Here is a 15,957-nt window from a genome sequence, read left to right as displayed (position 1 = left end):
GTGCTGAGAAGAAGATAAACCTGGGTAGCATAGAAAGAGTTGGGGGTGGACAGAGGGAGAAACTTAAGACAGGGTGGTCAGGGAGGGCCTCTCTGAGGAGCCGAGACACGAAGGATGAGAAGAAGCTGTCTAGGGGAAGACTTGAGGAAGAGTGTTCCCGATGATAGAAACAGCAAGTACAAAGGCCCTCAAGTGGAATCAGACTTGGTGTGTTTGAGGTACGTTAAGGAGGTCAGAGTAGCTGGAGCAGAGTGAGTGAGCTGGGCAGTGAAGAAAGATGAAGTTTGGAAGTAGCAGTAGATCAGGCCAGTAGGGCCTTTAGACTAAGGTGGGGATTTTTTTTATATATATTTTTTTATTGATTTCAGAGAGGAAGGGAGAGGAAGAGAGAGAGAAACATCAATGATGAGAGGGAATCATTGGTTGGCTGCCTCCTGCACGCCCCCTACTGGGGACTGAGCCCACAACCCAGGCACGTGCCCTGGACTGGAATCGAACCCAGGACCCTTGAGTCCACAGGCCGAGGCTCTATACACTGAGCCAAACCAGCTAGGGCTAAGGTGGGGACTTTTAAGCAAGGGTGTGACATGATCTGATTTTTATTTTATTTATTTTAATATATTTTATTGGTTTTTTACAGAAAGGAAGGGAGAGGGTTAGAGAGTTAGAAACATCGATGAAAGAGAAACATTGATCAGCTGCCTCCTGCACACCCCCTACTGGGGATGTGCCTGCAACCAAGGTACATGCCCTTGACTGGAACTGAACCCGGGACCCCTCAGTCCACAGGTCGACGCCTATCCACTGAGCCAAATCGGTTACGCTGATTTTTAAAGGCACTTCTGGCTCCCCTATGGGTAATGGACCTTATAGAGGGTAGGGTAGGGCAGTGGGGGGGGGGGGGTGCAGTGAGGAGGCTACCGCACATGTCCCAGTGAGATAGAATGACAGCTTGGACTAGGATGGAGACAGTGGCTAACGAGAAGAGTACGCTGATTTGAGAATGAATTAAATGTAGGATTTTGCCTCCTAATGTTGGCCCTGGGGGAGTGGACAAGCTGATTCTTGGACCTGCTGGGTGAGTCCAGCCCCCCCACATTACTCTCACTTCTGCTCCTTCCTATTTAGATGTGTCAAATGTGTCAACAAATACTCTACCCCTGAGGCCCTGGAGCACCACCTACAGACCGCCACTCACAACTTTCCCTGCCCACACTGCCAAAAGGTGGGTATCCCTGCTCCAACAGGGGCAACCGGTGGTGGAGTGAAAACCTCACTGTTTCCTTCTCCCCGTCTCCCCTCCTAACCCCATGAAGGCAAAGCTTGGAGTTGTCTCCACAGATGACACTTCATCTTTGAAGAGTAAGAGCTCTGCCTGGCCTCTTACCATCAGATACCACACATGCCCATCTGGTGCTGCCACTGGGCTGACAAGGGATGAGGCCTGTCCTAGGCCCAGGCCTCGTGTCTGAACAGTGGCCACCAATTTCCTGATGTGTTATTATCCTTGTTATTTATTTTTAATTTAAAAAAATATATTTGTATTGGTATCAGAGAGGAAGGGAGAGAGAGATAGAAACATCAATAATGAGAGAGAGTCATTCATCAGCTGCCTTCTGTATTCCCCCTACTGGTAATGTAACCCACAACCTAGGCATGTGACCTGACCAGGAATCGAACAGTGACCTCCTGGTTCATAGGTCTACACTCAACTACTGAGCCACGCCCGCTGGGCTATCCTTGTTATTTCTTTTTAGCAAATCTGAAAAGTCTCATTGAAACCTATCCCTTAATACTATCAGATATCCAGGCCGTGTTCCAATTGTATCAAAAACATCATAATTTTTGTAAAGTTTGTTTGTATCAGGTCTACATATTGCAGTTAGTTGACATGACCAAAGTTTCTTTTAATATAGAGGTTTCCCACACCATTGTTCCTTTTATTTCCCTTCAATTTATTTGTTGAAGAGACTAGGCAATCGGGAGTTTCCCGAAGTCTGGATTTTGCTGATTGTATCCCCTTGGTGTGTTTAACTTGTTTCTCTGTTCTACTCATTTTCTTACAACCTGACATGGCAGATTTTCCAGGACAGCCCTGGTTTCATTTCAGCCTCATTGTAGATGTTTCTAATTATATAGTCTAATTTTGAGCTTTGGAATTTGTGGTTCAAGTAATGGATATGAAGCAAGCAAGAACCATGTGCCAGATACTGTTCTGAACATTTTATCTGAATTGACTCATTTAACCCTAGGAGGTAGGCACAGAAAGGTCACCCAACTAGGAAATGGCAGGGCTAATAAGTAGTGGGCAGTTGGGTCTGTGCCCCTTGACCACTTCTCTATATCAAATGAATGAAAAAAAATGAACGAATGCTTATCCTATATCTGGGAGGAAGGAGATTTGGGCTTCTATGTTTTCTGGCTTTTTATTAACTTTTCATTAATTTCATTAGTTATTTGTTCATTTTATTCATTTATTCTTTTACTTGTCAGTCAGTTGACTCAGGCTCTATGCTGGGGAATGTAAGCCCCTTTTTGTCCTCTTGGAGATCCCATATAAGCAAAGGGCTGTAATTCAGTGGGTTAAATGCTGACTTTAAAAATGTAGGGGTATATTCAAGGGCGGAATTTACTTTGCCTGGTGTGGCAAGATGGAGTCAGAGAGGGCTTCAAGAAGCAGTGACACCTGAGTTGGGCCTTGAAGGATGAGTAGGTGTTTGTCAGGGTAAGAGAGAAAGGCCCTCTGGGTAGAAAAAAAAACCAGCCTGAGCAGAAGCTCAGAGCAGGCATGTTTTGACTGGACTTACGGGTAAGTAGTGGGAACCTTGATGTTCTAAGGGCTATGCCTGACATTGTGGGCTCTGACCCCAGGTAAGCAGAAAAAGAGTTGTTTCCATAAAGAAAGGTTGGAAATGTGGGGGAGCTGAGAAGGTGGCAAGGGCTAGTGAGTCAGACTTGAAACTGATTTATTTCTTCTGTCAGGTGTTTCCTTGTGAACGCTACCTGCGGCGTCACCTGCCCACACATGGCAGCGGGGGCAGGTTCAAGTGCCAGGTGTGTAAGAAGTTCTTCCGGCGGGAGCACTACCTCAAACTGCATGCTCACATCCACTCAGGTGCGTCCCCAGCTCCCCTCCAGCTCCTGCCTACTTTGTCGCCCCTACCCCAACCCCCTCTTTGTTCCCCTTCCCATCCCTATCTGGCTTTCCTCGTCTCCCTTTAGCTCTCTTCTGTATCTGCCTTCTGCCCCCTCTCCCTCCTGTCTCCTTCTTGGCCCCCTCCCCACCTGGCCTCAACAATACAAAAGCACATAAATGAAAATGAACTCCCCCTCTCACCGCAGATGGACAATCCAAATGTTTCTCAATTCTTTTTTTATGCTATGACCTATGGCAAAATATACATTTTTTTATTGCAACTCAGAAAACACATCTATATACATAGACTATATTGAAACAAAATTTTCACAAAGCATTATTTTCTCTTCTATTTTGTTTAATTTTAGTTGTTAAAATAACCACCAACAGCTTGTGACTCCCAGTTTGCAGTTTGAAAAATACTACCAAAAGCAACACTCTCCCCCAAAGACAACAGCTAAGCTATTAGTGGCATGCCTGCATCATTCTAGCTTTATTTTACATCTATATAAGGTACTTGCTTACTTTTCTACAAATGAGCACATACTATAATTCTATTATGTACCTTTTTTCCTCACTTATCATTGTACCTGGAAGATGTACCTTAATACCACCTTTTTCTCGGCTTCATAGTATTTTTCTGCATTTACCATCTTTTATTTAACCAGTTTCCTATGGATAGACACTTAAATTATTTTTCAGCTGTTGGTTTGCATACACAATGCTGTGTGGGTCCCTTAGCAAGCTTTTGGTAGTACAGCTATAGTGTATATTCTTAGAGGAAGTGCAAGGTTAAAATGTATATGCAGCACTAAGTTTCAGTTTGGAATGCTGAAAATGTTCAGGAGATGGATGATGAAGATTATTGTACAACAGTGTGAATGCCACTGAACTGTATACTTAAAAGATAGTTAAAATGGTAAATTTTATGTTAGGTATATTTTACAGTAAAAGAAGAAACAAGATAGGTATATGCATTAGTAGTTTTGATAGGAATTACCAAATCAGTCTCTTTATGATTTTTAAATTTTTATTATTCATCCCTGGCTGGTGTGGCTCAGTTGGTTGAATGTTATCCCAAACACTGAAGAGTCACAGGTTCAGTTCCTCGTCAGGGCACAAACCCAGGTTGTGGGTCCCATCCCTGGTTGGGGTGCATATGTGAGGCAACCAATCAATGTTTCTCCCTCTCCCTCCCTCCCCCTCCCTTCCTCTCTCTCTAAGATAAATAAAAACATATCCTTGGGTGAGGATTAAAAGTATTATTATTCTAAAGTAATACATGCTTACTTATATGCATGCATATAAGCATAACCAATGGGCACAGACAATAGGGGGTGAGGGCCTGTGCTGGGAGGCGGGAGCGGTTGGGAGAGGTCAATGGGGGAAAAAGGAGACATGTAATACTTTCAACAATAAAGAATTTTTTAAAAAGTAATACATGCTTGTTGTAAATATGGACGTAGTACAGAAGTGCATAAAATCAAATGTTAAATTCCTCCTTGAAATCCTAATTGCTACAGATTGTACCCTCCCCCACTGTTCTTCCTGCTTATTCTGTGTATATACAAACACATATAGCTTGGGCTTTTTTTTGAGTGTGAGGATTGTATTTTTTTTCTTACAAAAATGGGACTATATTGAGCTATTCAATAGCTTTCTTTCCCCCCTTAGCAATATATCCAGGAGATCTTTCCAGATCAAGAAACACAGGTGTAACTTAATCTTTTTAATAACTGCAGAGCATTCCATTGTAAGGACCAGAATTTCCTTAATCACTGGGGGGGGGGGGGGGGGGGGTGGCATTTTTCAAAAGTAATTTACTCATTCCAGAGGGAGAATAGAGAGGAAATAATGGCAGGAAATTAAAACAGCCCAATAGCAGTCCTTTCCTAAGGGCATGTTGTGAGCTGTCAGGTGAGAGCTCTTCCCAACCCCCCGCCCCCCAGTGTTTCTGCGGCAGGGCAATCGGGCTACACTGAGGTGGACTCTGGATCCTACTGTTGGGCTAGAATCTTAGCTCCCTCAACCACTAGGTATAGACCATGAACTTCAGTTTTCTCATCTATAAAAAGGGATAATGATAGTACTTATCTCATGGTTTGGTGTTGCAAGGATCCAACTGGATAAGATGTAATTCCCCCCTCCCCCACGGTGTACCTCATTTCAGTAAATGCCAGGATCACACACCCTGTCACTTGACTCACCTTTGTCTCATTCTAGACTCTCCCCTTCTTACACCCCACAACCAGTCCATTGGCAAGGGCTGCCAATTCTGCATTCTAGCATAGCCTGTACGTGACCTCTTCCCATTTCTTGTACCAGCCTCCTTCCTTTCTCCTCCCTCAGCCCTAGTCTCTTCTCTACATGCAACCAGAGGGGCCTGAGAAACCCTGGTCAGACCCTGTCCCTCCTCTGCTTAGCCCCTGTGGCCTCTCATCAGGTTAAGAGCAAAAGCCAAAGTCCTTGCTTGGCCTTCTAGGCCCTCCCTGTTGGGCCAGGAAGCCTCATTGACCTCATCTTCTGCCTCATTCTCCATCCCCTACTCAGTGCCAGCCACACTGGCATCTTTGTTATTCCTCAAACATTCCCCCCCGCCCCCTTTCCTTCTGTCTGGGACCCTTACTCCCAGATTTCCACATGGCTCGCTCCCTTACTACCTCAGGTCTCACCTCAACTGTGGCCCGTCAGAGAGGCCTTTCCTGGCCACCCTGTCTAAAATGGCTCCCTCTTCTTGGCAAAACCAAGTCACTAGGAATGGGAGTGGCTATTTTCTCCCAGGCCACCTTCCTAGAGGAGCTGCTGCCCTCTAGTGGGGAGCTCTCCCCACCCGTGGCTCATGTTCAGACTATCTCATGGGATCCTCATCCCCTGTGTCTGCTTCTCCTGCAGGTGAGAAGCCCTACAAATGTTCAGTGTGTGAGTCCGCATTCAACCGCAAGGACAAACTGAAAAGACACATGTTGATCCATGAGCCATTCAAGAAATACAAATGCCCCTTCTCGTGAGTAGAGTCTGGCATGGCGGGGGCATGGGTTTACCCACTAGTGGGACAGGAAGATGTCAGGTCTGAGGCCTGGAGGCCCTCCCTCCTTTTATCCTGTCCTGGGCCCCACCTGCTGGCTTCACTCCCCGCCCTGCTTCTTTGTCCAGCCGTTAGGACGGACAGGAGTGTCCTCATGCTCAGGGTTAGCAGAGGGCCCAGCAAGAGGGTTCTGAGCTTGGTAAGCACCCCCTGACCAGTGGCTTTGGGTTCTAGGACACACACAGGCTGCAGTAAGGAGTTCAACCGGCCAGATAAGCTGAAGGCTCATATCCTCTCCCACTCTGGTAAGTGGCCTTGGACCTGCCGGGAGGGTCTGGTTCAGCTAAGCCCCCTGGGGCAGGCTCCCAGGCACATCCCATGAGACTTGTTATTCCCGTCTGGTATGTGCCAGCCAACAAACGGTTGCTCATGTGAGCCATGAGCCAGGCTTGTGTTTAGGGTCCTTGGGGTGCGCAGAGGCGAGTCAGACACAGTCCCCCAGGCTGAGGGAGAAGCCGAGCTGAGAAGAGATAACTGTAAATCGGAGAGGTTCCCGGTGTGACCGAGGTGTGAATCAGATGTAGAGGGAGATCATATTCTGACTGGGCCCAAGATAAGGACAGGAAGTTTCTATGTCCCCTCAGCAGAGCAGGGGTCTCCACAGCACTCCTTGGTTTTCTGGGGCTTCACAGAGCTTCCCCCTAAACTATATTCTTTAGTCTAGAATGGGCTTCTCAACCTTGGCACTATTTATTATTTGGGGCCAGATAATTCATTGTTGTAGGGGCTCTGGTATGCACTATAGGATGTTTAGTAGCATCCCTGGCCTCTACCCAATAGGTGTCAGTGGCATCTCTCCATGTTTTTGGCAACCAGAAATGTCTCCAGGGGACAAGCCAAACGTCTAATGGGGGCTAAAATCACCCCTGGTTAAGAACCTCTGGTTTACAGAGAGGATTTAATGGCTAAAGAAAGTTTGAAAACAGAATAATAAATCAGGACTTAGAGGCAGATGGCTTGGGTTTGAGCTTTGGCACTGCCACTTGCCTCAGGCAAGTCATTGCCCCTCTGTAAGCCAGGGAGGTTGAAGGGGCTATGGCTCAGGCTGAGTGTGGGCTGGAGTGACTGCATATGTACATGGAGGCACCAGTGACTTATTCAGTGAGTGACTATTGAGAACCTACCATCTGTGAGCACTGAGGGAATCAGGAAGAACCCCACCCCACCCTCCTGGGGAAGCTTCGATTTAGTAGTGGAGATGGAAAATGAATAGCAGACAAATAAGTATGTGCTGCAAAGTAGGCTGAGTGCAAAGATGGAGATAAACAGGGTAATGGGGCAGAGAATGAAGAAAGGAGCTGACATGAAAAGAGCCAGGAAATGGCTTCCAGGGTGAGGGAGCAGCAAATGCAAAGCCTTGAGGTAAGGAAGGGACTGGGGGTGTTTGAGACAAGGAAAGGCGAGAGGGAGGTCTGGAGCTCAGAGAGCAAGGTGTGGGGAGGGAGGGGAAGCTACTGAGGGGTGAAGGAGTAGTCAGACTGTATGGGGCTTTGTGGGAAATTTGGGGAATCATTAAAGGGTTTGGAGCAGGGAATATCATGATCCTTTATGTGTTTTCCGAAGATGTCACTAGCTGCCCTGTAGGAAAAGGTCTTAGGGGGCTGCGTGAGGCAAGCATAGCAGAGAGGAGATAGATGATGGACCTTGGAAAATTCGAGGGCTGGACGCATTGTTCCGGGCAGGGGGAAAGAGCAAGTGCAAAGGCCCAGAAGCAGGAATCGGCTCAATGCCGTTGAGGAGAGCAAGTGTGGTTGGCACAGTGGCTGGGAGAAGGTGAGAGATGAGACTGGTGGTAGGAGAGCCCAGATCACACAGATGCTTTTAGACAAGCCGAGAGACTGGGTTTTATTCCAAGTTCAGGGGCACTGTTGCAGGGTAAAGGGTCTGGGTCCTCTCACTGACTTTCCCTCCCTACCAGGCATGAAGCTCCACAAGTGTGCCCTGTGCAGCAAGTCCTTCAGCCGCCGCGCCCATCTCGCTGAGCACCAGCGCGCCCACACAGGCAACTACAAGTTCCGCTGTGCTGGCTGCGCCAAGGGCTTTTCCCGCCACAAATACCTCAAGGATCACCGTTGCCGCCTCGGACCCCAAAAGGATAAGGACCTGCAAGCCCGGCGGCCCCCCCGGAGGAGGGCAGCCCCCCGCAGTGGCAGCAGTGGTGGACACAAGGTGGTGAACCCCCTGCCTGACCCACTGGGGCTGGAGGAGTTAAAGGACCCAGGGACTGGGCAGGTGCCCGAGGCTGCCCCAGGCAAGCCACCCTTCTCAGAGCCGGATGCCGTGCTGTCTATCGTAGTAGGTGGCACGGTGGGCAGTGAACCTGAGCTGGTAGTGCCTGGGCATGCCGAGGGCCTGGGCCCCAACCTGGCACTGGCAGAGCTACAGGCAGGGGCTGATGGCCCGTGTGCCATGCTTGCTGTGCCTGTCTACATCCAGGCCTCTGAGTGATGGACCCGTGGTGTTTGCTCCCATAGCCCAGCCTGATGCTCACCTTTGGGTCCACAGCCTCTGGGGACAGATAAGATCCTTCCCAGTGGAAGGAGCTGTCAGCAGAGATGGCCTGTGACTGCCTGTCCTTCTGGAAAGCCCTGTAGCATTCTGGAACCTGGGGCAGGGCTGCTTATGGCTTCCAGGCAGGAGTGATAGCAAGAGAGATGGCTGAATCTGAGGGGCCCAGGGTTTGGCTGGTGCAGGCTTGTAGTTGGGGTGCCTAAACAGAAAAGACAGGGTGGCCCTGCCCACCCCGCTCTGGGTTGCCTTAGGGCTGGCCTGCAGTCGGGTTGCTCTTTGAGCAGCCTGACATGGTCAGAGCCCGTATCTGCTATACCTTTTTCATATGGTTCCTCACAGCATCTTCAGATGACTCTGATGTAGGCACTTAGGAGGCACTTGAATGCTGTGGTTAGAGTGCAGCTATCAGCCAGATCTGGCTTCAAATTCAAGTGCTGCTACTCACTGCTGTGTGACCTTGGGTAAGTCACTTCACCTCTCTGAGCCCTGTGTTCCTCATCCGTACAATGTGGGTAATGACAACACTACCTCTAGGGCTGTCATGGGGACCTGGTATGATGAAATATGCAAAGGGTTCACGTAGTGCCCGGCACTTGGAAAGTGCTCAGTAAATGTTTCTTTCAACATATGTGTCCACATGGCTTGGACCCTAGCTTTGGCAGTTTCCTTCTTAGTCTCTATGTGGCAACATTCTCCCCTCCAAAGTGTTTGGGGGCTGAGGGGGTCTTGGTCCCTCGTAGGACTGTCTGCCCCATTAGCCTTGGAGAAGTTTTGTGCCCCCAGAATGGCTGTTTCAGAACTTAGCCCTTGGAAACACCCAGAAGGAAGAGTTCCTACTCTCTTTTGAAAATGCAGGCTCCTGGGCCTTGCCCCCAAACCCTTTGGAATCAGAAACTCTGACTAGAGCCAGTGGTCCACCTTGAGCAGGTCTCTGGATGACCATAGATGCCCCTGCATCCAGCATCCCCTTCCCCCCATCACCAGCTAGTCCAGGGGTAAGTAAACCAGGCTCGTTGGGAGGCTGAGAGAGAGAACAGGGGCCTTGGCTGAGTTTCCTAGTTCATTTTCACTAACGGAGGCCGGGCCACATTGCCTCCATTACAGACGAAACTGAGGCTCAGGAGGGGACAGGGCAGGATGTGGCAGAACTGTTGGACTCAGTTTGATAACTGAGTTCCCTTGAAGGCTAGCACATCCCTCAGCCATTTGTGCTGGGGCCCAGAACTGGAGCTCAGAGCAAGCCTGGCTTCCTCACACCCTCAGGAAGGGTAGGAAGCAATGGGAGGGACAAATGAGTCCGCTGAGGGGGTGAGAGCTTTAAGTGTACCCAGCCCTCATGAAAGCCAGGAGAGGGGCTGGTGGAGATGGGAAGTCTCTTTGAAGGACATGACATTTGAGCTGGGCCTTGATACAGAGTAGGTTTGTGTGTGTTGTTGTTTCTTTTGTTAATCTTTGCGTGAGGGTATTTTTTCCATTGATTTCTAGAGAGAGTGGACGGGAATGGGGGGCAGAGAGAGAGAGAATAACATCAATTGGTTGCCTCTCACTCGCGCACCTGACCGGGGTGGGGATCGAACCTGCAACCTACATGCATGTCCTTGACCCAAACCCAAGACCTTTTGGTGCATGGGCTGATGCTCTAACTATAGAGCAACACCAACCAAGGCAATCAGACTGTTGGATAATTAGGGGAAAGCAAGGTATGAGTAAAGACTTCCAGGTATGACAGTGCAAGGCCTGTTGTATTCTGGTGCCAGTGAATGGTCCAGGGTGACCAGAGATTTAGAGGCAGTGGGTAGAGCATGATAATCGCTATGTTCAAGCCTCTACATGAACATATTATGGGCACACTGCTCAGCCTTTTATTTCATATCACTCAGCCCAATTAGGTGAAAATTGTTACTTTCCTTATTTTATAGATGAGGAAGCAGAGGCACAGAGAGGCAGACTTCCTTGCCCAAGCGCATAGAGCTAGTAAGTCCGGCTGAGAAGGCCTGTCTCCTTGTGCTGTTGGCCACTTTGCTCTATTGAAATACGGATTAATATTGAGTCAGAGACCCTTGGATATGGGGTTAAGGAATTTGGACTTTATTCTCTATATAATAGACAAGTCATGGGAGGCATTAAACATTATTAATTGTGACATTAAAGGAACTGTTAAAAGCCATATTTTTATCCTAATACAACTATTTAAGTTACATTTCTGCCTCTTCCTGTCAGGGCACACATGCATGCACATTTACCAGAGGATTAATGTTTACTGGGTAGGCACTTATACTGTGCTTGGCATGTCCTGAGCTCCTCTAGGTAGGTGCTGTGTTTAATCCCATTTTACAACTGAGATGAGGCAACAGGCACATTGAGGTTAAATAACCCCAAGTCAAATAGCAGTAAGTGGCAGAGCCAAGTCATAGAACATATCAAGATCAGGTCTAATATTTCATAGCTGCGGAGTTGGACTACAGGGGAGGAAGCTGGGTCAATATTGGGGTTCCCATAGCTGAACCCCGCCTAGGTTGGCAGATGGAGATACTACGGCCCAAGAGGAAGGCCCTTAGTCAAGGGTCACTTAGGACACCAGGACTCCTTATAGAGCCCCAAGATACTGGACAGAATGCAGTGTAAAATGCTGTCCTGGGCATCCACAGTCCCACCGATTTTGGCATCAGGAAGAGTTGGGTTTGAATCCTGTCCCTGCCCCTTCCCAGCTGTATGACTGTGGCAAGTCACTTCACCTCTCCGAACTTCCCTGTCTTCATATGTAGAATGGAGAGACTAAGTACCTAAGGAAGTTGTTGTCACAATTCAGACAGAGAATTCAGGTAAAGTAAATATCACAGATTGGCAGCCCATAGCTTGATTCCAGCCTACAGAGAAACTTGGTTTAGCTTGAAAAAGTAAGCCAGTATTTAAAAATAATGAAGTTTAGCCCTAGCCGGTTTGGCTCAGTGGATAGAGCATCGGCCTGCAGACTGAAGGGTCCTGGGTTTGAGTCTAGTGAAGGGCACGTACCTTGGTTGCAGGCTCAATCCCCAACCCTGGTTGAGGCGCATGCGGGAGGCAACCAATCAATGTGACTCAATGTTTCTCAATCTTTCCCCTTCCCTTCTACTCTCTAAAAGTCAATGGAAAAATATCCTCTTTAAAATATATAGATATGGCATTTAAAACCTGCAATGCTAAAAAGTGAGATGCATTTCCTCTGTGTTAGGAACAAGACAAGGATGCCTTCTATTATTACATCACCATTATATTGGAGGCCTAGCCAAAGCAATAAGGCAAGAAAAAGAAATAAATGGTATAAGGAGAGGGTGAAATAGTAGCAAGATTAATATACTGTGTTCCCATATCCAGAAGCACTTAGAAAATTTAATTAAAATTGGAAGATTTGCCCAGCCAGTGTTGTTCAATGGTTGAGCTTCGACCTATGAATCAGGAGGTCACAGTTCCATTCCCAGTCAGGACACATGCCTGGGTTGCAGGCTTGATCCCCAGTGGGGATGTGCAGGAGGCAGCCAATCAATGATTCTCATCATTGATGTTTCTATCTCTCTCTTCCTCTTCCTCTCTGAAATCAATAAAATATATTTAAAAAATAAATAAAATTGGGAAATTTCACCGAAAAATCTGGATTTCTGTCTTCTAAAATTAAAATTGGGATATCTCACAGTGGGGAGCAGTCAGGTGAAGCTGCTAGCCAGTCCCTTTCCGTGGGCACAAGCATTCCATATGGCCATAGTTACTATTCTTCACTGTTGTCTCCCTGACATTGCAGCTGAATATTGATTGCTACTTACTGTAGTTACGTTGATTTATCTAAGAGCAGAGAAATATTTCTAATTTCCCATGTCTCTCAAAAGTGGGAAAACAAGATGACTAGAGAGAACCACATGATTTTTCATGCTTTTAGACCACTTTACTCATCCATCTTACTGTCTGGACTCTGTGGGCATATGACCTGAGAAACCCTGTAAGTCCTGCTTCCTTTTCTCCCTTCCCCTTCCTCTGTCTGCCTGTAAGCTAGCTGGCCTCTGTTTCTCTAGTAATAAATGTGGGGAATTGAGGTGTCGCTGACTTTACTGTCTACTACGTGCTAAGCCCTGTGCACTGTGCTTTATTTACTTGTCACTGAGTCCTCTAGACACCCCCTGGAAACAAGCTGCCATCATTCTGTTTACAGACGGGGAAACCGAGGCTCAGAGAGGTGGAGCAACCTACCTAAGGACTCAAAGCTAGAATGTGTAAACCTGGGCTTCAGACCTAGGACTCCAAAGTTCCTGCCTGGTCTTGGGATTTCTAAAGCTCTCACCTGCTCGGATAAGCCAGGGTTTTATTTGGAACCACTTCTTTGAGGTTCCAACCCTCTTCATCTCCTTGGTCACCACTGTCCTGTCCAGGCTGGCAGCCTCTTGTGCATGGGTGACTGTATCAGTCTCTCTTTGGTCTCCCTATTTTCCCCCACCCTGCCAAAATCCATTCTCTTGACAGCAGTCTGAGGGATCTTTCTAGAGCCTGAATCAGATTATGCCACTTTCCTGATTAAAACCCTCTAGTGCAGGGGTGGGCAAACTTTTTGACTCGAGGGCCACAATGGGTTCTTAAACTGGGCCGGAGGGCCGGAACAAAAGCATGGATGGAGTGTTTGTGTGAACTAATATAAATTCAAAGTAAACATCATTACATAAAAGGGTACGGTCTTTTTTTTCAATAGTTTTATTCATTTCAAATGGGCCGGATCCAGCCCGCGGGCCGTAGTTTGCCCACGGCTGCTCTAGTGGCTTTTGATCTCTTCCAGAATGAAATATAAAGTTTTCCCTGTAGATCTCAAGGTTCTACATGACACAGCCCTCGTCTCCTACCATCTTTTCTTCTTTCACTCCAGCCACACCTGCCCTCTTGCCTCCCCTCCATCATAATAAGCTAGTTCCTGCCTTAGGGCCTTTGCACTTGCTGCTCCTTCTGTCTAGAATGTCTTTCCCCTTAGATTTTCACATGGCGGGCTCACACTCCATTCACTTTTGTCCAAAAGTCATTCCCTCTGAGAGGCCTTCTCTGGACAGTCTGTCTAAAATAGCTCCCACCCCACCACCATCATACTCTAGTAGTCATCATCCTTGACATTAGACATTTCTTTATTGTCTGTTTCCCTCATTAAAAATAAAAGGTCCGCCGAAACCGGTTTGGCTCAGTGGATAGAGCGTCGGCCTGCAGACCGAAAGGTCCCAGGTTCGATTCCGGTCAAGGGCATGTACCTGGGTTGCAGGCACATCTCCAGTGGGGGATGTGCAGGAAGCAGCTGATCGATGTCTCTCTCTCATCGATGTTTCTGACTTTCTATCTCTCTCCCTTTCTCTCTGTGGAAAATCAATAAAATATATATATAAAAAAATAAAAGGTCCACAAGCACAGGGTCTTTTGTCTGTTTTATTCACTGATATTTATGTAGTACCTAGACTGTCCAGGATTGGCCCAATCAATATTTCTTGAATGAATGAACAACGGCACTTGGAGAGAATAAGACTCTTGTCCCACAGAGGTCAAGGGTGAGTTTTTCCCATGTAGGCTGAGAAATGCTGACCCAAAACTCTGGAAGTTAATGTCTGATATAAAGGACACTTCCATTTTCAGAGGGAGCTAAAAATATCTGGGACAAATGACAGGTGGTGGCTTGAAAGTCTCAGTTGACAGAGCAGGTATCCTGTGTGGCCCAGGAGAACTGGTTGGACCAGTTTTGTCTCCCCTGGGGAAGAAGGAGTAGAAGTGGCAACTACAGGTGCTCCCAAACCCCAGGGCTTCCAGCAGGTGACCCTCAGGGATTCTCAAGGACTTGAAGGGTGGTAGCTGCACCCCTGCTCCCTTCCAGGTTAGCAGATTCCATCTCAGAGTTGGGAGTGACCCACTACTCACCAAGGATGGCTGATGCATGTTCAGGCACAGAACTCTGAGGCAGGAGGCAGAGTTCCAACTTCAGGGTCTTGAGCCCTTTGTAGAATCAGAATAAACAGACCCAGAAAAGGAAAGGGTCTTGCCCAAGGTCTCATTATGGCAAGAATGAGTCCAGACCCAGTTCTCCTGCCACCAGGTCACTTCTACCTCAGTCTATTCATTTATTCATTTGACAAATATTTATTGAAGACCTACTAAATGCTAGGTATAGTTCTGGCATTGATGATGCATTTTAAAGCAAACTATGATCTGTGGAGATCCCCTGTTGAAGAAGAAGAAGAACATAAACAACAAAGTAAATAAGCAAGTTATATGATATGTTAGAAGGTGATGAGTATTGTAGAAAAAGAAAAGATAGAGGAGAGAAGAGGTCCTGGAAATGTAGGTGAGGGGAAGTTGCAGAATTATATGGATTGGCCTGGAAAGCCTCACTGAGAAGGAAACATTTGGCTCTAGGGCACTGTGCCTGCTGTGTGGCCTGCACATGCTCTAAAGAATGGGTATGGAGTAAGCTGTGTAACCCCCCATTAGCTCAGGTACAGGGCCCCTCCAGTATATACTCTTCTCCCACTCCACACATGCCCCTCTCGGGTTCTGCCAGGTCCCTCCTACCCCTATTCCTCAGAGAGATCATACATGTTTCCAGGTCCATCACACTTCATTTATTTATGGGCTTTTGTGTGTGTACTATTTATTACTGGACACGGGACCTGGCTCTGAGCAGGTCTGCCTAGGACTAACCAGTAGTATGTGGGCTCTTGACTTTGTGTAGGAAAGAGTTCACAATATGAGTCCAGGTGACTTTGAGAGTACACTTATTAAAACTGGGCACAATGAAACAAGGAAGGGCTTAACATAGAAGAAGCAATAGGAGAGCCTCGGTGGGACTGCTTTAGCTCACTGGGAAGTCAGAGAAAAGGGGGCCTTGGAGACAGATTCAGCAGGTTGGTTCAGGGGGTTAGCCCGGGACAAGCTGCCACTGCTCATTGCTCACCTGGTTGCAAGTCTTGTGGGGTCCTTAGATATTTCTTGTGAGGGAAGAGGAGGAGGGAGGAATGACGTGGGGCGTGCTCCCCAGAGGGAGAGCACAGCTGGGCCCTTTGTCTTTTTTCTTTTTTTAAATATGTTTTTATTGACTTCAGAGAGAGAGATAGAAGCATTAACGATGAGAGAGAATCGATGGGCTGCCTCCTGCACACCCCCTACTGGGGATCGAATGGTGACCTCCTGGTTCATGGGTTGATGCTCAACCACTGAGCCACACTGGCCATGTGGGGTC

General features: G+C 47.5%; 1 protein-coding gene across 1 annotated transcript in view; it reads left to right on the top strand.

The window, feature by feature from the left end:
* ZNF341 (zinc finger protein 341) overlaps window positions 1-10,213 on the top strand; it is a 41,434-nt gene extending 31,221 nt beyond the window's left edge. The window contains exons 11-15 of the mRNA XM_006764592.2: window positions 1,129-1,225; window positions 2,983-3,115; window positions 6,029-6,140; window positions 6,396-6,466; window positions 8,140-10,213. Coding sequence (XP_006764655.1) covers window positions 1,129-1,225; window positions 2,983-3,115; window positions 6,029-6,140; window positions 6,396-6,466; window positions 8,140-8,669 — 943 coding nt within the window. The 3' untranslated portion in view covers window positions 8,670-10,213. The remainder of the gene's footprint in view (window positions 1-1,128; window positions 1,226-2,982; window positions 3,116-6,028; window positions 6,141-6,395; window positions 6,467-8,139) is intronic.
* Window positions 10,214-15,957: the final 5,744 nt, after the last annotated feature.

This window comes from Myotis davidii, unplaced genomic scaffold (genome assembly GCF_000327345.1).
Source record: "Myotis davidii unplaced genomic scaffold, ASM32734v1 scaffold38, whole genome shotgun sequence".
Lineage (NCBI taxonomy): Eukaryota > Metazoa > Chordata > Mammalia > Chiroptera > Vespertilionidae > Myotis > Myotis davidii.
The sequence above is the reverse complement of the archived record's forward strand: the minus strand, read 5'-3'. Positions and strand labels throughout refer to the sequence as shown.